Here is a 21,876-nt window from a genome sequence, read left to right as displayed (position 1 = left end):
AGATCAGAGGCTGCAGGGAGGAGGGCACAGGCTCATTCGGGGCTTTCCTGGCTGTGGGTCCGTCAGGGGCCTGGGGTGGTCCTGGATCCGGCTGGACTACAAACTCTCTACACGCCATATGCCAAGTTCACGGGTGAGTCCAGCGAGATCCAGTGGCATTGGAGTAGGAAGGGGACAGAGCTGAGGGAGTGAACCTTGGATCTGAACATGGGAAGGGGATAAACATTATCCAGTGGTGTGCACACCTGCAGGAAGTGTGAGCTGATGGTGCGCGAGAACCGCTTTGGGGACTTAAAGGTGAAGCATAAACCGATGCTTGGCTTTGTCTTGGCAGCAGGATCTAGGAGACTGCAGTGGTGTTGCTTGGCTGCAAGGCTGGGGCCCTGCACGCATAGCCCAGACCTTTAATGGCATTGTTCTCTCCCCTCCCCTCCCCCAATCCTTCCCACCCAACCTGGCTGCTCTGCTGAGGGCAATCACAGTGAGTAATGGGACTGTGATGAGAGAGCAGCCTGCACTGGCATTAGGGCCTGGTTTCCACAGTAACCACGTGCCCTGGAGGAGGTTGAGGGTGGGGAAGGTAGGTAAGGAGTAGAATTACTGGTTCTCAGAAAGTCAACTCTGGGTTTAATTGTCTCAATTCTGACAGGTTGGGGTCACCTTTGAGGACATTGCCCTGTACTTCTCCAGGGAGGAATGGAGCCTCCTTGATGAGGGTCAGAGACAGCTGTACCTGAACGTGATGCTGGGGAACTTTGAACTTACATCCTCCCTGGGTAAGACCCTCACTCTCACCAGTGACCTGGACTTGGCTTTGCCATTTCCCAGGGCCCAGCCCCCAGGGTGTGCTCTCTCCTCCCATGTAGACTGGTACTGCTGGATTTTCCAGTTTTCTGGGTAGTTGCTGTCCTGGGGAGAGTTGGTCGTTTCCACTGTTCCCTTCTATTCCTGAAGTCCCAATACTCCCTGCTGCACTAAATTCACAGGGAAGGACTTGTGGTTGGTACTAGTGCTTAGTAATAAAGTATTTTTAGTGAAGTTATATTGAGTTTGGGTTTCAGACACATCATTGCATTGTTATTAGCCTCCAGTATAGTATTATCATAACTTTATTATTCCTGGGAACTCCAAGAATTTGTGTGATTTTCTGTCCATATCTCATTATTCACTTTATTTTGCTGATCAGAACTGAATCCCCAATCTCTCCAAGCGATTCCTTCATAGGATTTGCAAGTATTTTCTTCTGTTTTCTAGATTTCCTTTCGTTTCATTTTATTTATTGCTGTTGTGCTGTGAAGAAGCTTTTTTTTTTATTTGTTGTCATCTGGACTGTTTATTTTTTCTTTTTTGTCTGGTAGTTGCTGTCACATTCAGAAAATCATGTCAAAACCAACCTCCAACACTTTTTCTCTAGGTTGTCCTGAGGCGTTTTAAGTTTTAGCGCTGACATTCAATTCTGTTATGCATGTTGTGTTAAATTTTATCAGTGGTGTCCATTATTGTTGTGTTTACATGTGAGTATTGATTTTGAGCAGCACCATTCATTGACGAAACTATCTTTCCCTTCTCTGTCTTGCAGTTTTGACAAATATTACTTGGAAGTATGTGCCTGTGTTTATTTCTGTATTTTCTGTTCTGTTCTGTTGATGTATGTGTCTGTGTTTCTTCAGCAACACAATGTTTCCTTGCTTTTTCTTTGTACTAAATTGAGGTCAGGAAGTGTGCTGCCACTAGCTTGCATCTCACTTACGTTTTTACTATTCACATTTTTTATTTCTATACATTTCAAGGATCTCTTTTCATTTCTTTGTAAAATACCATAATAATTATCCTCAGGGTTCCATTTATTCTGCAGATTGCATTGTTTACTATGGATATTTTCACAATATTTATTTTTTAAAAATTATTTATTCTTTAAAGTAATATATATTGTATTACATATGTCTCCATTTTCCTTCATGGAACACAAATGAGTGAGATCATGTGATATTTATCTTCCTCCACCTGGCTTACTTGGCGTAGAATAATGTTCTCCAGTTCCATCCATGCTCTTGAAAATAGTAGGAGTTCCTCCTTTTTAACAGCAGCATAGTATTCCATTGTGTAGTGCTGGGGTCCAACCCCAGCGGGTCCAGGGGTCCCCAAAGGTGTGGACGGAGTCGGCGAAGAAGGAATGACACGGAGACAGCGTTCAGTTGATCAGCAGCCTAGCCAGGATCTCCAGCCAGGATCTCCAGCCAAGTTCTGGTCTGGATCTCCAGAGAGGTTCTGCTTAGGATCTCCAGCTAGGTTCTGTGTCCATGTTCTCTTGCTAGATTCTCCAGGTTCTCCAGCCAGGTTCTGTAGCCATGTTCCCTCGCTAGGTTCTCCAGCCAGGTTCAGTTGCCAGGTTCTAGTCAGGTTCTCTTGCCAATTTCTGTAGTCAGGTTCAGTCCAGGATCTTTTGCCATGTTCTCTCGCTAGGTTCTGTCTCTAGGTTCTGAGGCCAGTTTCTGTCCAGGAACTTTTGCCATATTCTTTCCAGCGAAGTTCTTCTGTCTCTAGAGAACGTTCTGTGTAGGTTCTGTGCCTAGGTTCCGTCTCTCTTAGTTCTGTGTTCTGAGTTCTATCTCTTGCTGTCTTACTACATCTGTATTTATACCAGTTGATTCAATCCTATCAATCTCTATTACAAAGGTTAGGGCGTTTCTTATCTCCATTCCAGGGAGTAAAGATTATGTAGCTTAAGCATGATTGCTCGTAGTTAAAGTGATTAATTACCCACCTGGCACTAGTTAAGAGGTTTTATTCCCTCCCTAACTTCAGGGGAAAATCCCTACCTGGGGAAACAACCTTTCTCAGAGACCTTGGTTAAAACACATAGTGCCAAGAAGGTGAGCAAACATATTAAGAACAGTATGCCATATATGCCAGGTCCCTTGAAACAGCAAGCATGGACCGGCTCCCGGCAGTGTAGATGTACCACAGTTTTTTAATCCACTCATCTACTGATGGGCACTTAGGCTATTTCCATATCTTAGCTATTGTAAATTGTGCTGCTATGAACATAGGGGTGCATATGTCCTTTCTGATTGGTGTTTCTGATTTCTTTTTTTTAATATTTCATTATTGATTTCAGAGAGAGAAAAAGAGTGGGAGAGATAGAAACATCAATGATAAGAGAGAATCATTGACCCCTGCATTCCGCACGCACCCTACTGGGAATCGAGCCCACAGCATGTTGCCTTGGGCGGCATCAAACCTGGGACCCTTCAACCTGCAGGCCTACGCTCTATCCACTGAGCCAAACCAGTCAGGGCTGTTTCTGATTTCTTGGGATATTTTCCTAGATGGGTCAATTGAGAGTTCCATTTTTAATTTTTTGGAAACTCTACACTATATTCCACAGTGTCTGTACCAATATGCATTCCCACCAGCGATGCACAAGGGTTCCTTTTTCTCTACATCCTTGCCAGCACTTGTCGTTTGTTGATTAGATGATGATAGCCATCCTGACAGGTGTGAGATGATATCGCATTGTCGTTTTGATTTGCTTCTCTCTGATAAGTGGCTTTGAGCATGTTTTTATATGCCTCGGCTTTCTGTATATCTACTTTCGAAAAGTGGATATACATTTGACCATTTTTTGATTGGATCATTTATCTTCTTTTTCTTAAGATGTATGAGTTCCCAGGAAATTTTGCAGAGTAAACCCTTATCGGATATAACATTGGCAAATATGTTCTCCAATTCAGTGGGCTTTCTTTTTGTTTTGTTGATGGTTTCTTTTGCTGTGCAGAAGCTTTTTATCTTGACATAGTTCTATTTGTTCATTTTTTCCTTAGTTTCCATTACCCTAGGACAGTGATGGCAAACCTTTTGAGCTTGGCGTGCCAGCATTTTGAAAAACCCTAACTTAACTCTGGTGCTGTGTCACATATAGAAATTTTTTGATATTTGCAAACATAGTAAAACAAAGACTTATATTTTTGATATTTATTTTATATATTTAAATGCCATTTAACAAAGAAAAATCAACCAAAAAAATGAGTTTGCCTGTCACCTCTGACAGGCGTGTCATAGGCTCGCCATCAAGGCCTTAGGAGCTGTATCCATAAAGATTGTGAGGATATATGTCTGATATATGGCTGCCTGTGGATTCTTCTAAGATTTTTATGGTTTTCCATCCTACGTTTAAGTCCTTTATCAATTTTGAATTTATTTTGTGTATGGTATAAGTTGATGGTCTATTTTCCTTTTTTTTGCATATTTCTGTCTAATATTTCTCAACAATAATTTGTCTCATTTATTGAAGAGACTGTCTTGAACTTGACTGCATTGTATGCTGTTATCTCTTTTGTCAAATATTGAGCATAATGACTAAGGGTTGATTTCTGGGTTCTCTGTTCTGTTGCATTGTTCTATATGTCTGTTGTGCCAGTACCAGGCATTTTTGTAGTATAGCTTGTTATCTGGTATTGTGATCCCTCCAACTTTGTTCTTCTTTCTCAAGATTGCTGCGGCTATTCATGTGTGTATGTGTGTGTGTGTGTGTGTGTGTGTTTTATTCCATATAATTTTTTGGAGAGTTTAATATAGGTTTCTCACATATGCCATTGGTATCTTAATGGGGATTGCATTGAATCTATAGATTGCTTTGGGTAGTGTGGACATTGTAATGATGTTGATTTTACCAATCCATGAACACGGTATATTTTTCCATTTCTTTATGTCTTCTTCTATCTCTTTTGTCAACTTCCTGTAGTTTTTGGAATAAGTTAAGTTTATGTTTCAGAGGTAAGTTTATTTGTAGGTATCCTAATATGTTTGTTGCAATGGTACATAGGATTGTTTGTTTTTCTGTGAGTTCATTACTAGTGTATAAAAAAGCTATATATTTCTGAGTGTTACTTTTGTATCCTGCTACATTGCTGAATGCATTCATTAAATTTACTACTTTTTGGATGGGGTCTTTAGGGTTTTCTGTGTACAATATCATATCATCTGCAAATAATGACAGTTTTACTTCTTTTCCAATTTGGATGTCTTTCATTTCTCCTTCCTGTCTGATCGCTATGGCTAGCACTCACAGTATTATATCGAACACGAGTGGAGAAAGTGGACATCCCTGTCTTATTCCTGTTCTTAGTAAAAAAGGTTTTAGCTTTTGCCCATTGAGTATGATGTTGGCTGTAGGTTAGTCATATAAGGCTTTTATTATGTTGAGGTATGATCCCTATACTCTCACTTTGCTGAGAGTTTTTCTCAAGAAAGGGTGTTGGATTTTGTCAAATGCCTCTTCTGCATCAATTGATATGATTAGGTGATTTTTGTCCTTCAGTTTGTTTATATCATGTATCATATTTATTGATTTGCAGATATTGCACCATCCTTTTATCCCCAGAATAAGTCGCACTTGGTCATGGTGTATGACCTATCTAATGTAATGCTGGGTCTGATTTGCCAGAAATTTTTTGAGGATTTTAGCATCTATTGGGGCCCCTGTGATCCAGGCGGAGAGCTGCTGTGTAGCAGACACCCCTATGGAGCAGGACTTGCTTCATTGGGGCTTTGGTGGTCAGTGAGTCTGCCCCTTGAGTGTGTCGTTCATGGATGTGAAGAGTTTAAGCTGGTATGGTGTGACTACTTGGCACACTGGCTCTTGGCTCTCCAGGGAGGTGTAAAGTCAGCCTGTGCCTGGAGCCACTGAGCAGGATCTATAGAGAGTTCTGAAGATTCTCCTATTTGTTTCTGGTTTGGAAGTGCCCCTATGAGGCCCCTGTGAAGCAAGGTTGGCTAGTGCTGGTGCTGCCTCTTCGGCCTTTAATTGATAGGTTTGAGGCTCCCTGACCCATCTGCAACTTGTTTGACAGGTTTTAGCCTGAGCAATAACAGGCCATTCATATACAAAAGCTGCTGTATACAGCTTGGGTGGGTCTGTAAATTGGATGGGGTGAGGTCTCAGTGAATCATCAGGGCACAGCAAACAGAAATGGTTGTCCATCAGACCTGCGACCTGCGATTTCCCAGCATAGGTATAATGACCACTGCAAATACCTCTGTCTGGGAGAAAGCCACCCCCGAGTTCCTGCCCCGATGACAGTCAGTTCCGTTTCTCCTGCTATGTGTCTTGATCCGCACCTCCCCACCAGGTTCCCCTGATACTGGAGGTTAGAGGAAGACTGAGCTTGAAAGTTCAGTTCATGGTGCTGGCATTGTAAGAGGAGCAGCTGGGTCTCTTGCAACCTCTGTGTTACTGAGCACCAATCTGCACTGGTTTTTACAGCACGTAGTTCTTACTGCAGTGGGGACATTTTTTCCCAGCTCTGTGACCCTGGGTTGGGCGTCTGATGTCATATTCAGACCCCTTGCTCCTCCATGTGAAGTCTGCAGAGACGACCTCCCTCCAATTAAAAAACTGGCTCTCATGGGTACAAGACCAGCATCTTTCTTGCCTCTTGACCTCCTACCAGTCTCAGGGTGCTTTCTACTTTACCTCTCTAGTCCTAAGACTTCCATTCAGCCATCTTTCCAGCGGTTCTGGCTGATGGTTGTTCTGAATTTTAGTTGTAATTTTGATGTGGTTGTGGGAGGCAGTGAGTATAGGCCTTTGTTCTACACCAACATCTTGGATCTCCTCTCCCGTAACTCTTCTGAATTCAATTCTTTATTCTTCTTTTATGTTCACCTGAATAGTGAAAATATTTTTTCCATTGATTTTTTCCAGAGAGAGAGAGAGAGAGAGAGAGAGAACATCAATTGGTTGCCTCCCACATATGCCCCCACAAAGAGGGGGCATTGAACCTGAAACCCAAGTACCTGCCCCTTATTGAACCCATGACCTTCCAGTGTGCAGGCAGGCACTCTCAGCACTGAGCTACATGAGCCAGAGGTATTTATTTATAAGTTAAATTATGTATTTATTTATTTTTAAAATATATTTTATTGATTTCTGATTGGAAAAGGAGAGAGCAATAGGAACATGAATAATGAGAGTCATTGATCAGCTGATTCCTGCACACCCCCATCTGGATATTGGGCTGGCAACCTGTGCATTTCCTTTGACAAGGAATGGAACTGTTGTCTCCTAGGTCTGTGGTTGGCAAACTGCGGTTCGCGAGCCACATGCGGCTCTTTGGCCCCTTGAGTGTGGCTCTTCCACAAAATACCACGTGCGGGTGCGCACGTATAGTGCAATTGAAACTTCGTGGCCCATGTGCAGAAGTCAGTATTTTGTGGAAGACTTGGCATTTTGTGGAAGAGCCACACTCAAGGTGCCAACTTTCGGTTGCACGGGACTTGTCTCTCTGGTGTTTGTTGTCTGGTGTTTGTGAAAATGGGACAGGGGTCGTCTGCTTCTGTGTGCTCCCCGCTGCAATGTTTTCTTGAGAATTTTCAGGACTTCAAGAGACGCGGAGAGAACTACGCCACCCCCATTAATTAGTTTGATTTACAGAAATTTTGTGAACAAGAGTGGCCCACGTTTGGGGTAGGGTGGCCATCCACTGGGTCCTTTAATCTAGGGATGGCATATCAGGTTCATCACTTTGTGCTGTCTGGCTGTACACATGAGAGTATTTGTTCTGTTGTTTAATTTGTTTAAAGATAGGGCAAACCCCGCTTTAGGGGGAAGACAGTAGAGAACTTTTAATTGCTTTTCCCTAATGTATAATTTTGCTGTGTTAGGTTAAAATTTTAGAAGTCTAAGGTTAATTTTAAAAGTATAAAGTTGCAACCCAAAGAAGTTTAAACAAAGGCTTGTTAGGTTAAGATTAGTACATTTTCTCATAGCCTGTGTAGGGTGAGGGAGAGGGACTGCTGGATTTTTATCATGTGGTTCTAAGACCTGCGACAGGCCTGCCCTTCCTGATGGATTTACAGTAGTTCTCTGTTGGGGACAGCATCCGCTCTGACTGGGGAAGGAAGAGAGCTGAAAACTACTCCAGAGCAGGTGTGTGATGGGGTAGTGGTGGTAGGATTTGCTAGATAGGGTAGTAGGCTTTCAGCCTGCTGAGATGGAGGAGCCCTAGGCTGGGGGACAGGGGGATAGTCAGAGAAGTCAAAAGTGGTAAAAGAGAAGGATTTGAGCCTCTGGGGCTTAAAGAAGGAAAAATGTAGGAGGGAGAGCAGCTAAGGACAGAGTAAATGATTAATGCAGAAAAAGGGGGGAGGGGGGTAGGTGTCGGCAGGTAAAGCAGACCAGAAGTTTTGTTGATTTTTATGCTGGACTCAGTCCGTAAGCTGCTACTAAGCACAGTAAGTTTTTCTCTGTCCCGGTTTGTTCTCTTTAACCCTTCCAATGCTAAATTAGACTGATACAGTATACTTGAAATTGCATAGGAAGGAAGCACCTGCTTTTAGTAATCTAAGAAATACACTCTGTTTACTTTATAGTATTCATTAAAGGATTGAGGTTTCTAAGAATAAGGAATTACTGAGTAGAAGGTCTGAGGCATAGTTATGTATTTTTAAAGGACATGGAAAGAAGGTTTAAAGGCTAATTTGAAAGTATGAAATTTATAAAGGTTGTATATGTGATAAGAAGAAGAGAAATGTTGAAAGGAAATTAATTAAATAATACAGGCCAGTAAGCCAGAAAGAGTAAATAATTTACATTCTGCCTCCCTAAACAGAGGGTAAATAGTTATGCCAAAGGACTTAGGGGGGAAATATAAATCTAACAGTTAGATAAAAATAAATCTAACAGTTACTATTTTGTTATAACTCTGGAGAGTCCATAAAAAGGACTGGCAAGGAAAATCAGAAGATCTTAAGGCAGGTCAGTAGCTTTTTCTCCTTATGTAATTCCTCCAAAATTTGGCAATGCTAAATAAATCATGGCAATACCATTTCTTTGCATAAATTCAATAAGACCGGTTTCCAATAGTGGTTTTATTGACCGAAAACTTTGACTAGAGTATCATGTGTTAAGGAAACCTGTCTGAGATCTGAAAACTTGAAGCCAATAAGAGTGCCATAGAGAAAGCCTGGTATCCTGCTTGGGAGCCCTAAAAATAGCTGGCGCTGGAGCGTCAGGCCCATGCCCTACCATCACTGGGAGTAGGTCAGAGTAGAAAGGGAGTATGGAACCCCCATGCATTCTGGGCCTCGACGAGTAGGAGGGCTGCTGAGAGGGCCTTAAAGCAAGGACAATGGGCCCAGGCAGAGCCACTATAGGTGAGGAATTCACCTAACTCAGCAGATACTGCAGGCAGGCCTGATAGCAGCTGGATGGCTTGGCTTCCTGGCCCTACGGGGCACATTAATATTCAATCATGAAATTCCAGCAAAGATAGTCAGTTACCATTCTTGTTGTGTTTATGCAAACAATCAGGCCAAATTGAATACAGTAAATAAATTAGTATTTTAATAAACAGAGGGATAATTTTAAGGAGAAAAACTCTATTTCAAGGGAGGTTATTAAAACTGAAATGTTTTCTTTCCCTCCCACCAGACCATTTGCTACAGTTTGTTTCTGCCACGTCACAAGCCCACCTCCTTCTGTGACCAGGCCTCATCATCCCTCTGACAGATAGCAAGGATCTCTTGGCTCTGAGAGAAACTTCTGACTCTCCTCAGCACGAAGCAGTTACAGAAAAAATCCAACGTCCATTTTCCCTGAAAGAATTCAGAGCCAGGATCCTTGAGGTAATATAGTTAGACAGACATGAGCAGAGCAAGGACGATGGGCCAATTGGCACTGCCAGATGTAACTACGTCTTTCCACCTCTATGTATAAGGGGTCTCCCCAGAAACAAGAGGGAATTAGGCTGCAGACAAAGCAGCTCGGGAGGCTGCCCTAAAACCAGTGGGGCCTTTACAGGTTCTCATGACTCTTCCAGACCCTGACCTACCCATCTCACCAGCTTACATAGAAACCCAATCTAGAAAAGCTTAAATACATAACTAATCTTTACTCAAGTTCTTTCAGGCTTTACAGTCTACCCAGAAAGCAGATAAGAAGCACATGCAAGATGATCTGCCTGTATCTGGTTCATCCCTTCCAACCTGGTGACTCTGTTTGGGTAAAGAAATTTGCCACCCAAGGACTGACTCCTACCTGGAAAGGACCACTCCCACAGCAGTCAAGGTCGATGGGATCCTGATGTGGCTTCATCACACCTGGCTTAAGACAACCCAGGAAAAATAGAGAGTCCAGGACTCTTTGGACCCTCTAGAGATTACTCCTGACCCTCATTCCAGGCCCTTATCTTATAAACAGGCCCACTGACTTTATTCAGCAAAGAATTAATTCTATCAAGCTTATAGTCCTACGGGGTCAATATAACTTCCTCCCCAACAATGACCCAAAAGAGTCAATGATTTGACTCATGTACATAAAACCAGTGGGGAATGTGTTGGGCTGCATATCTGGCGCTTCAGCCAGGCGGGGCACACTGTCCTAGAACACATAGAGAGGAAGGTACTGACATCAGGCCAGGTCTTGAGATATGGTCTCATAGCCCCTTCCCATCATGCAAGCCTTCTTTCTCAGAAGGCCCGAAGTCTCATTCCAAATTTGGGAGACAAAGGACTGGAAAAGGTATAAATAAAGAGAATTTCCTCCATATTGGGGGACCAGAATTTGGAAGACACATTTTTCTCTGGGCCTCCACAGAATTTAATAATAAAATGTAACTCCTGTAGTCGGCACTGTAGTTCAGCCTCTGCTTCGGCAGGGTGCTGTAACTGTAGTCGCTGGCCAGCTCAATAAATCCTCGCTTGCTGTTTAAGACCTAATTGGAGTCAGTGGTCTTATTCTCGCGAATGTTGGTCCACAGCATTATCTGCGCACAACCAAGGTACATGCCCCTTGACCGGAATCGAACCTGGGACCCTTGAGTCCGCAGGCTGACACTCTATCCAGTGAGCTAAACTGGTTAGGGCCATACTAAATTTTTTTAAAAATATATTTTATTGATTTTTTACAGAGAGGAAAGGAGAGTGATAGAGAGCCAGAAACATCGATCAGCTGCCTCTTGCACACCCTCCACTGGGGATGTGCCCGCAACCAAGGTACATGCCCTTGACCGGAATCGAACCTGGGACCCTTGAGTCTGCAGGCCGACACTCTATCCACTGAGCCAAACCGGTCCTGGCCATACTAAATTTTTTGAGGAAAGGACATACTGATTTTCATATGGTTGCACCAGTTTGCATTCCTTCACTCACTGTACTAGGGGTCCTTTTTTTCCACATTCTCCCCAGCACTGGTCAAATATTGATTTGTTGATGGCAGCCATTGTGAAAGCGGTGAGGTGACACCTAATTGTTGCTTTAATCTCCATCTCTCTGGTGATCTGTGACTTTAAGCATCTTTTCATATGTTTCTTGACCATCTTATCCACACTGCAGCGCAGGCAGACCTGACACTTTGGATGGTTTCAGAAGTTGATGCCCTTAAGTATGAGTGTCTGTTTTGTGACCTTAACTTTGTATAATGGATTCAATGGAGGCAGGGTAAAGCAGTTAAAGACTTGAACAACCTCCTCCAGATACATATGGCCCCAGGGAAACACATGCCAAAAGGCTTGAATGAAGAAACAATGCCTGCCCTTCAGAAACAGCAAGTCCTGAACAAATATATGCAAAACCGCAGCTAAAGAAAGCCCTGCAGGTGCAGGAGAAAAAAACTTGCCCCGGATATCACCTCCCCTGAAGGCGCTAGAGGGCCCTTAGTGTACTTGGTGTGTTCTTGGGCTATTTGCCCCTAAATCCAGTCCTAGAGTCCACTGAGAAATACTGGATCCCGGCCCTGGAGCTGAGAAACTACATTACCCAGAAGGCAACGCATGGAATGGCATCAGGCTGAGCCAATGGAGGGTCAGAGAAGGCATTTCCCTTTGGCCGCTTCGATAGGGCGGGACCGTAATCCTTGTAGCGCGATTTTGTCTTCTCAGATTTTTGTCTCAGGCGGTGAGGTTTTCCCTATGCGCACTCCCGTGGAGAAGGCCGGAGAGTGGTGCTCCCCGCCTCACAGCCCATGGTCGGAGCCGCCAGTGGTGCTCACAGCTCCCACGTGGGAATGACGCTCGGAGTCGCCACAGGAACCCACGCCAGGGCCGGGACAGGGACCGCTATTTCTGCAGCGGCTTCTACTCCCGCCCGGCTCAGCCCACAGAGGGCAATGGCGGCGCCACCGCTGAGGAGACGGGCTGAGGTGAGTTCGATCTCCCGGGCCCTCACCGCCTCCTCACACACACACCACAGCCTGGGGAGGGCGCCTGTCCCGTCCTGCAGCTCAGTCCGCTAGGAGGACCGTGAGGAAGGCGGAGGGGAGAGAGGAGTGTTGTGGCGTCTGAGGACACAGCAGGTGCAGGGCAGAGAGGACGGGGGTGACTTGCATCTGCAGGTGCCTGAGGATGTGGCTGTGAGTATTGACGGAAAGAGCAGAGGCTGCAGGGAGGACGGCACAGACTCATTCGGGGTTTTCCCGGCTGTGGGTCCTTCAGGGGACTGGGGTGGTTCTGGATCCGGCTGGACTGTAAGCTCTCTACACGCCATATGCCAAGTTCATGGGTGAGTCCAGCGAGATCCAGTGGCATTGGAGCAGGAAGGGGGTAGAGCTGAGGGAGTGAACCTGGGATCTGAACATGGGAAGGGGATAAACATTACCCAGTGGTGTGCACATCTGGAGGAAGTGTGAGCTGATGGTCCGGGACCTGGTGTGGGCACTTAAAGGTGAAGCATAAACCGACACTTGTCTTTGTCTTGGAGGCAGGATCTAGGAGACAGCAGTGGTGTTGCTTGGCAGGATGGCTTGGCCCTGCAGGCATCGCCCAGACCTTAAATGACATTGCTTTCTCTCCTCCCCTCCCCGACTCTCCCCTCCCCCAATCCTTCCCACCCAACCCAGCTGCTCTGCTGAGGGCCATGCATTAAGTAATGGGACTGTGATGGGAGAGCAGCCTGCACTGGCATTAGGGCCTGGTGTCCACAGTAACCTGGGGCCCTGGAGGAGGTTGAGGGCAGGAAGGTGTGTAAGGAGTAGAATTACTGGTTCTTCCAAAGGCAGCTTTGGTTTTAATTGTCTCCATTCTGACAGGTTGGCGTGACCTTTGAGGACATTGCCCTGTACTTCTCCAGGGAGGAATGGAGCCTCCTTGATGAGGGTCAGAGACAGCTGTACCTGAATGTGATGCTGGAGAACTTTGAACTTATATCCTCCCTGGGTAAGAACCTCACTGTCACAGTGACCTGGACTTGGCTTTGCCATTTCCCAGGCCCCATCCCCCAGGGTGTGCTCTGTCCTCCCAAGTAGACTGTGTTACTGATTGATTTTCCAGTTTCCTGGGTAGTTGCTGTCCTGGGGAGGGTTGGTCTGTTTCTGCCACTCCCTTCTATTCCTGAAGTCCCAATACTCCCCGATGCACTAAATTCTCAGGAAAGGATTTGTGCTTGGTAGTGTGTTTGGAAGACTGAGTGATTCTACCTTGATCACTGAAGAAAATATTTTCTATGTTCTTGTTGGTCATTTGTACATACTTTTTGAGGAATTATTTCTATATCCTTATCTTGCTTAATAACTATAATTTTTGGTTAAACATTCTCTTGACTACCTTGTATATATTATATATTAATTGCTTATGACATACAGGAACACATATTTTTGCATGTACTTAATTGTGCTTTTCAGAGGCAGATATTGCTGCCCCACACCCGCTTTTCTACAAAGTCCACATTTTTAGCAACCCTGCCTTCAGCAGGTCTAGTGCCACCATGTTTCTGGCAAGCGCAGATACTTGTTACTAGTGGTTAGCAATAAAGTATTTTTAATGAAGTTATATCAAGTTTGGTTTTCAGACAACTCATTGCATTGTTCTTAGCCTACAGTATAGTATTAACATAACATTATTATTTCCTGGGAACTGCAACTATTTGTGTGAATTTTTGTCTATATCTCAATATTTGCTTTGTTGTGCTGATCAGAACTGAATCCACAATCTCCAAGCAATTCCTTCATAGAATTTCCAATTATTTTCTTTTTCTTTTTTTTTAAATCTTTATTGTTCAGATTATTACATTTGTTCCTCTTTTTCGCCCCCCATAACTCCCCTCCTCCCAGTTCCCACCCCACCCTCCGCCCTCACTCCCCACCCACTGTCCTCATACATAGGTGCACGATTTTTGTCCAGTCTCTTCCCGCATCCCCCACACCCGTTTCCCCCCCAAGAATAGTCAGTCCATTCCCTTTCTATGTCCCTGATTCTATTATAATCACCAGTTCATTCTGTTCATCAGATTATTTATTCACTTGATTCTTAGATTCACTTGTTGATAGATGCATATTTGTTGTTCATAATTTGTATCTTTACCTTTTTCTTCCTCTTCCTCTTCTTAAAGGATACCTTTCAGCATTTCATATAATACTGGTTTGGTGGTGATGAACTCCTTTAGCTTTTCCTTATCTGTGAAGCTCTTTATCTGACCTTCAATTCTGAATGATAGCTTTGCTGGATAAAGTAATCTTGGTTGTAGGTTCTTGGCATTCATCACTTTGAATGTTTCTTGCCACTCCCTTCTGGCCTGCAAAGTTTCTGTTGAGAAATCAGCTGACAGTCGTATGGGTATTCCCTTGTAGGTAACTGAGTTTCTTTCTCTTGCTGCTTTTAAAATTCTCTCTTTGTCTTTTGCTCTTGGCATTTTAATTATGATGTGCCTTCGTGTGGTCCTCTTTGGATTCCTTTTTTGGGGGTTCTCTGCGCTTCCTGGACTTGTAAGTCTATTTCTTTCACCTGGTGGGGGAAGTTTTCTGTCATTATTTCTTCAAATGGGTTTTCAATATCTTGCTCTCTCTCTTCTTCTGGCACCCCTATAATTCTGATGTTGGTACGCTTGAAGCTGTCCCAGAGGCTCCTTACACTATCTTCGTATTTTCGGATTCTTTTTTCATTTCGCTTTTCCGGTTGGGTGTTTTTTGCTTCTTCGTATTTCGAATCTTTGACTTGATTCTTGCGACCCTCTGGTCTGCTGTTGGTAGTCTGTATAATATTCTTTATTTCAGTCGGTGTATGCTTAATTTCTAGTTGGTACTTTATCACAAAATCGAGGGTCTCATTAGATTTCTTGAGGATCTCACTACATTTATTGGTGGTCTCACTAGTCTTTTCGAGGGTCTTACTAAATTTATCGGCGGATTCTAGACAGTTCTTGAAAGACCTTAAAAGTGTGGTTTTGAACTCTATATCCAGCAGTTTGCTTTCCTCCATTTGTGTCCTGTTTCTTTGTCTCCGCCATTTTTATGCTTTCTTGGTGCACCCCCTAGTGGTCTTTGTGCACAGTCTTGTTGTAGTTAAGCCTTGATTTTTGTAGGTAACACTAGAGGGTATTTGACCTCCAGGCCAACTGGCTGTGAGAATCAGCTGTGTCTGCAGTGGGAGAACTTCTGTCCTCTTGGGAGGTGCTAATCTAGCCTTTGCCTGAGGCTATCCAGCGAATGCCTCTGTGCAAGGCTTGGGTGGGGCGGGTCCCAGGGGATCAACAGGGTGGGCGGTGTGAGCAGTTATGGCTGCTCTCAGTCCTGTCCTCAGAGGCTCTGCTTCTCAGTGTCCCAGCAATTGCTGCAAGTACCTCGGAGAGAAAGCTGCCCTCGAGTTCCGACCAATGCCAGACAGTCCTGCTTCTCCCGTTTGAGTCTGGGTCCCAAGAGACTCGCCCAGAACTGGAGCTCAGAGCCTGAGACTCCCTCCCGATTGAAAAAGACAACTGCGCCCTCAGCCGCAAGCCCACAGCGCATGCACCTCCACACCTTTGTATTTTACTTCTGCACCGCACCTCCTCTGAGTCTCGGTATGCTTTTCTCTTTCCTTCTAGTTGTAGAATTTCCACTCAGCCAGCCTTCCTGTGGTTCTGGGTGATGTCCGTTCCGTCTTTTAGTTGTATTTTTGAAGTGGTTGTGCGAAGCAGCAATCTCCGGTGTTTACCTATGCCGCCATCTTCTCTTTCTCAGGATTTGCAATTATTTTCTTCTGTTCTCTAGATTGCCTTTCATTTCATTTTGTTTATTACTGTTGTGCTGTGACAAAGCTTTTTTCTTTATTTGTTGCTATCTGGACTGTTTGTTTTTTCTTTTTTCTCTGGTTGGTGTCACATTCAGAAAATAATGTCAAGACAAATCTCCATTCATTAAAGAAACTATCTTTCCTTTCTTCTCTATCTTGCAATTTTGACAAAGATTACATGAATGTATGTGCCAGGCTTAATTTTTGTGTTTTCTGTTCTGTTGATGTATGTGTCTGTGTTTCTTCAGGAACACACTGTTTGCTTGCTCTCTCTTTGTAAGTAATTGAAGTCAAGAAGTGCGATGCCACCAGCTTGCTTCTCACTCACGATTGTTTTTGCTATTCACATTCTTTAGTCCTATGCATTTCAAGGATCTCTTTTCATGTCTTTGTAAAATACCTTAATAATTATCCTCAGGGTTCCATTTAATCTGTAGATTTCATTGTGTACTATGGATATTTTCACAATTTTTTTTAAAAAAAACTATTGTTTAAAGTAATATATATTGTATTACATATGTGTCCATTTTCCCTCATTGACCACAAATGAGTGATCATGTGATATTCATCTTTCTCCACCTGGCTTATTTTGCTTAGCATGATGCTCTCCAGTTCCATCCATGCTGTTGCAAATAGAGTTCCTCCTTTTTAACAGCAGCATAATATTCCATTGCGTAGGTGTACCACGGTTTGTTGTGTGTTGTTGTTGTTTTTTTGAATTTTTTTATTTTATTTTTTTTTATTTTATTGATTTTTTTTTACAGAGAGGAAGGGAGAGGGATAGAGACTTAGAAACATCGATGAGAGAGAAACGTCAATCAGCTGCCTCCTGCACACTCCCTACTGGGGATGTGCCCGCAACCAAGGTACATGCCCTTGACCGGAATCGAACCTGGGACCCTTCAGTCCGAAGGCCGACGCTCTATGCACTGAGCCAAACCGGTTAGGGTAATTCCTTCTTTTTTTTTTTTCTTTTAATTTTTTTTTATAACAATTTTATTTAATAACTTTACTCATGATGTATAATTTCATTACAAACACAAATGAAAAACAAATCCTGTGTTTGAAGAGGCTTAGAAAATAACTGCTTTTTGTAATAAAGTCCAGAACTAAGAACAAATGTTTCCTCCTGGCCTAAAGTCTCTGGAACCTATTCAGCCTCTGCTGCCTCTCCCTCTTCGCCACATTCAAACCGCACAAAGTCTACCACAGACACTCCCTGGGGCTGCACATACTGTCCCAATGTGATAGAGGGATCCAGCAAGTACGGCTGGGACAGCATCTTGGTTTCTGTCTCTCCCCCAGGCTCATCATCCAGGGAGCCAACAGAGAGAGGGGCCATGCCTACCACATGCTGCCCAAGGCGGCGGCCGAGTTCTTCCAGGTTTGCTTTCCACTCAGATATCTCGCAGATGACCAGGGCCCCGTACTTCCCCAGCACCAGGTTGTGGAGTGAGGGACTGTGCATTGTTCCATGGACATAAGAGCCAACATAGAACCCATTTGGCACCTTCACCCATGCAGCTCGTTTAAGAGTCATGTTTTCTCCCAGTTTCCCAATTGCTAAGGCCAGCTGATCCTTGAGAGAGCCTTTCCTCTCAGGCCCAAAGGGAAGTTCAGAGAGCTCAGAGGAGTTCAAGAAGCCTTTACTGTAAGTGGAGAGTTGATCCTTTAGGCTCTGACAATGCAACAGGGTTCCAAGGGCTACTTGCTGGACCAACTGTTGAAATTTTAGATTTCTTGCAACGAAATCTGTCTCACAGTTTACCTCAACTAACACAGTCGAGTTTCCTTCCTGCAGCAGCCTGATCAGACCTTCTTTAGTCTTCCTCCCATGGAGCTTGGCAGCTTTGCCCCAGCCCTCCTTCTGGGCCTGCTCATGAAGCCAGCTCTCTGCCTGTCTGAGATCCCCGCCGCAAGTCTCCAGGGCTTTCTTGCAGTTCACAAAGGAATAGCCCGTTTTCCACCACAACTTCATGAGCAGATCCTTGCTGGAGGCCGAGGACAGCCAGTGCCCCGCATGAAAGGTGGGCCATGGCTGCGGCGACTGAAGCGGAAGGGGCCCTGCGGGACAGCTCCCGGTCCGTGCGACCAGACAGCGGTGCAGTGACCGCAGCAGCGACATCTCTCCGGCTGCTGCAGTTGCTGCGGGACTGGCGCACTCACCTTCTTTTTGATAGCGGCGTAGTATTCCATTGTTTAGATGTACCACAGTTTTCTAATCCACTCATCTGCTGATGGGCACTTAGGCTGTTTCCAAATCTTAGATATTGTAAATTGTGCTGCTATGAACATGAGGTAACTTTTCTGATTAATGTTTCTGGATTCTTGGGATATATACCTAGAAGTGGGATTACTGGGTCATATGGGAGTTCCATTTTTAACTTTTTGAGGAAACTTCATACTGTCTTCCATAGTGGCGGCACCAGTCTGCATTCCCAGCAGCAGTGCACCAGGGTTCCTTTTTCTGTGCATCCTCGCCAGCACTTGTGGTTTGTTGATTTGTTGGTGGTAGCCATTCTGACAGGTGTGAGATGGTACCGCATTGTTGTTTTTATTTACATCTTGGATGATTAGTGACTTTGAGGATGTTTTCATATTTCTCTCAGCCTTCTGTATGTCCTCTTCATAAAGTGTCTATTCAGGTACTTTGCCTATTTTTTAAATTATATTGTTTATCTTCATTTTCTTAATTTTTATGAGTTCTCTGTAAATTTTGGAGATTAAACGCTTATCTGAAATGTAATTGGCAAACATGTTCTCCCATGCACTGGGCTTTCTTGTTGTTTTGTTGATGGTTTCTTTTACTGTGCAGAAGCTCTTAATTCTGTTGTAGTCCCACTTGTTTATTTTTTCCTTACTTTCCATTGCCCTCAGAACTGTATCGAGAAAGATATTACTTGGACATATATCTGATATATTGCTGCCTGTGGATCCTTCTAAGATTTTTATGGATTCCCCTGTTACGTTTAAGTCCTTTATCCATTTTGAGTTTATTTTTGTATATGATATAAGTTGTTGGTCTAGTTTGATTTTATGCATGTATCTGTCCAATTTTCTTAACACCATTTATTGAAGAGACTGTCTTGACTCCTTTGTGTGCTCTTGCCTCCTTTGTCAAATATTGAGCAAAATGTTTTGGGTCGATTTCTGGATTCTCTGTTCTGTTGCCTTTTTCTATGTGTCTGTTGTTGTGCCAGTACCAGGCATTTTTGTAATATAGCTTGGTATGTGGTATCGTGATTCCTCCAACTTTGTTCTTCTTTCTCAGGATTGTTGCGGCTATTCGGTTGTTTGTTCTTTTTATTTCTTTTATTCCATATGAATTTTTGGGGAGTTTGTTCTAGGTCTTTGAAATATGCCGTTGTTATCTTAATGGGGATTGCATTGAACCTATAGATCGCTAGGTGTTAATTTTGTATCCTGCTACATTGCTGAATGTACTTATTATATTTAATAGTTTTTTGACAGAATCCTTAGCGTTTTTCTATGTACTATATCATATCATCTGCGAATAATGACAGTTTTACTTCTTCTTTTCCAATTTGGATGCCTTTCATTTCCTCTTCTTGTCTGATCGCTATGGCTAGCACTTGCAGTATTATATCAAACAGGAGTGGTGAAAGTGGGCATCCTGTCTTGTTCCTGTTCTTAGGGAAAATGGTTTTAGTTTTTCCCCATTGAATATGGTTTTGGCTGTAGGTTTGTCATATAAGGATTTTTTTTATTTTATTTTGAGGTATGATCCCTGTACTCCTCACTTTGCTGAGTTTTTATAAAGAAAGGGTGTTGGATTTTGTAAAATGTTTTTTCTGCATCAATTGATATGATTATGTGATTTTTGGTTTTCAGTTTGTTTATGTGATGTATCATGTTTATTGATTTGCAGGTATTGTACCATCCTTGCTTCTCCGGAATAAATCCCACTTGGTCATGGAGTATGACCTTTCTAATGTAATGCTGGGGTCGATTAGCCAGAATTTTGTTGAGGATTTTAGCATCTATCGGGGCCATCACAACCTAGTGGTATGTCCCAGCATAGGTATAATGACCGCTGCGAGAACCTCTCTCTGGGAGAAAGCCGCCCTCGAGTACCTGCCCTGATGCCAGTCAGTCCAGTTTCTCCTGGTTTGTGTCTTCATCCGCTCCTCCCCCACAGGCCTTCCAGGCCCAGGAGGGTCAGATGAAGCGGGAGCTTGTAACTTCAGTTGGTGGTGCGGACATTATAAGAGGAGAAGCTGGGTCTCCTGTAGCCTCTTTGTCCCTGAGCCCCAATCCGCACTGGTTTTTACAACCCATAGTTCTTCCTGCCAGTTCTTACTGGTAGGCACTTCTTTTGCCAGCTCTGGGAGTCTGGGCTGGGAGTCTGGTGTGGCACTGGGAACCTTTGCTCCTCCAGGCGACCTCAGTAGTGACGATCTCCCTCCCAATTAGAAAAGTGGCCCAAATGGGTCCAGGACCAGCACCTTCTGAGCCTCTTTACCTCCTACCAGTCTCAGTGTGCTTTCTTCTTTACTTCTCTAGTGGTAAGACTTCCATTCAGCCAGCTTTCCAGCAGTTCTTGCTGATGGTTCTGTATTTTGGTTATAAGTTTGATGTGGTTGTGGGAAGCAGCGAGTATAGGCTGTTGCCTACACCACCATCTTGGGTCTCCTCTCCTGTAGCTTTTCTGAAATAAATACTTTTAAAAATATATATATATTATTGATTTTTTTTTTTACAGAGAGGAAGGGAGAGGGATAGAGAGTTAGAAACATCGATGGGAGAGAAACATCGAACAGCTGCCTCCTGCACACCCCCTACTGGGGATTTGCCCGCAACCAAGGTACATGCCCTTGACTGGAATCGAACCTGAGACCTTTCAGTCCGCAGGCCGACGCCCTATCCACTGAGCAAAACCAGTCAGGGCTGAAGTCAATTCTTAATTTTTCTTTTAGGTTCACCTGAATAGTGATTTTCCATTAATTTTTTTTTTTCTAGAGAGGAAGAGAAAGGGCGAGGCAAAGAGAATGAGAGAGAGAGGGAGACATCTACTGGTTGCATCCCAATGTGTCCCCACAAAGGGGGGATTGAACCTGAAACCCACGTGCCTGCCCCTTACTAGCAATTGAACCCATGACCTTCCAGGGTACAGGCGGGCACTCTCAGCACTGAGCGAAATGGGCCAGGGTTGTTTCTTTATTCTTTTTTAAAAAATATATATATTTTATTGATTTTTTACAGAGAGGAATAGAGAGTTAGAAACATCGATGAGAGAGAAACATTGATCAGCTGCCTCCTGCATACCCCCTACTGAGGATGTGCCCACAACCAAGGTACATGCCCTTGACCAGAATCGAACCTGGGACCCTTTAGTCCGCAGACCGACGCTCCATCCACTGAGCCAAACTGGTCAGGGCTATTTATTCTTTAAATTATTTATTTACTTATTTTTAAAAGTTATTTGATTGATTCAAAGAGGAAGAGAAGGAGGGCAATTGAAACCTGAGTAATGACAGAGACTCATTGATCAGCTGCTTCCTGCACACTGGAGATTGAGTTGGCAACCTGTGCATGTCCCCTAACAAGAAATAGAATTTTTGTCTCCTAGGTAATGGGTTGATACGTAATCACTGAACTGCGCTGCACAGCTTTTATGTATTGATTTCGAGACAGGAAGGGAAACAGAGAAAGAGAGGGAAACTGATCTGCTGTTTTACCCATCTAAGCATTTATTGGCTGTCCCCTACATGTGCCCCAGAAAACCCACAGCCGTGGTGCATCGGGACCACACACTCAACAAGAGAGCTACATGGCCAGGGCTCTGAATTTGTTTATTAATTTCAGAAGCTCATATGGGATCTTGACAGATTTCTCTATGGAGGGTCATGTCGTCTCCTAACATCAGCATCTCTTA

The 21,876-nt window shown here is 43.8% G+C and overlaps 2 protein-coding genes across 2 annotated transcripts in view; one reads left to right on the top strand and one right to left on the bottom strand.

Annotated features, from left to right (window-relative positions):
- Window positions 1-21,876, top strand: part of LOC118649184 (zinc finger protein 615-like) — a 1,009,024-nt gene that overhangs the window by 433,676 nt on the left and 553,472 nt on the right. The window lies entirely within an intron of this gene.
- Window positions 17,105-18,105, bottom strand: LOC118649230 (elongation factor Ts, mitochondrial-like). The gene has a single exon (XM_036296125.1). The coding sequence runs from the start codon at window positions 18,103-18,105 to the stop codon at window positions 17,131-17,133; it is 975 nt and encodes a 324-aa protein (XP_036152018.1). The 3' UTR covers window positions 17,105-17,130.

This window comes from Myotis myotis, unplaced genomic scaffold (assembly GCF_014108235.1).
Source record: "Myotis myotis isolate mMyoMyo1 unplaced genomic scaffold, mMyoMyo1.p scaffold_m19_p_28, whole genome shotgun sequence".
In the NCBI taxonomy this organism is placed as follows: domain Eukaryota; kingdom Metazoa; phylum Chordata; class Mammalia; order Chiroptera; family Vespertilionidae; genus Myotis; species Myotis myotis.
Note: the sequence above shows the minus strand (reverse complement) of the source record. Positions and strands in the feature narration are given on the sequence as shown.

What these genes read in the sequence shown, in the direction of transcription:
- LOC118649230 (XM_036296125.1), bottom strand. Translation starts at nt 18,105, where the DNA reads ATGTCGCTGCTGCGGTCACTGCACCGCTGTCTGGTCGCACGGACCGGG.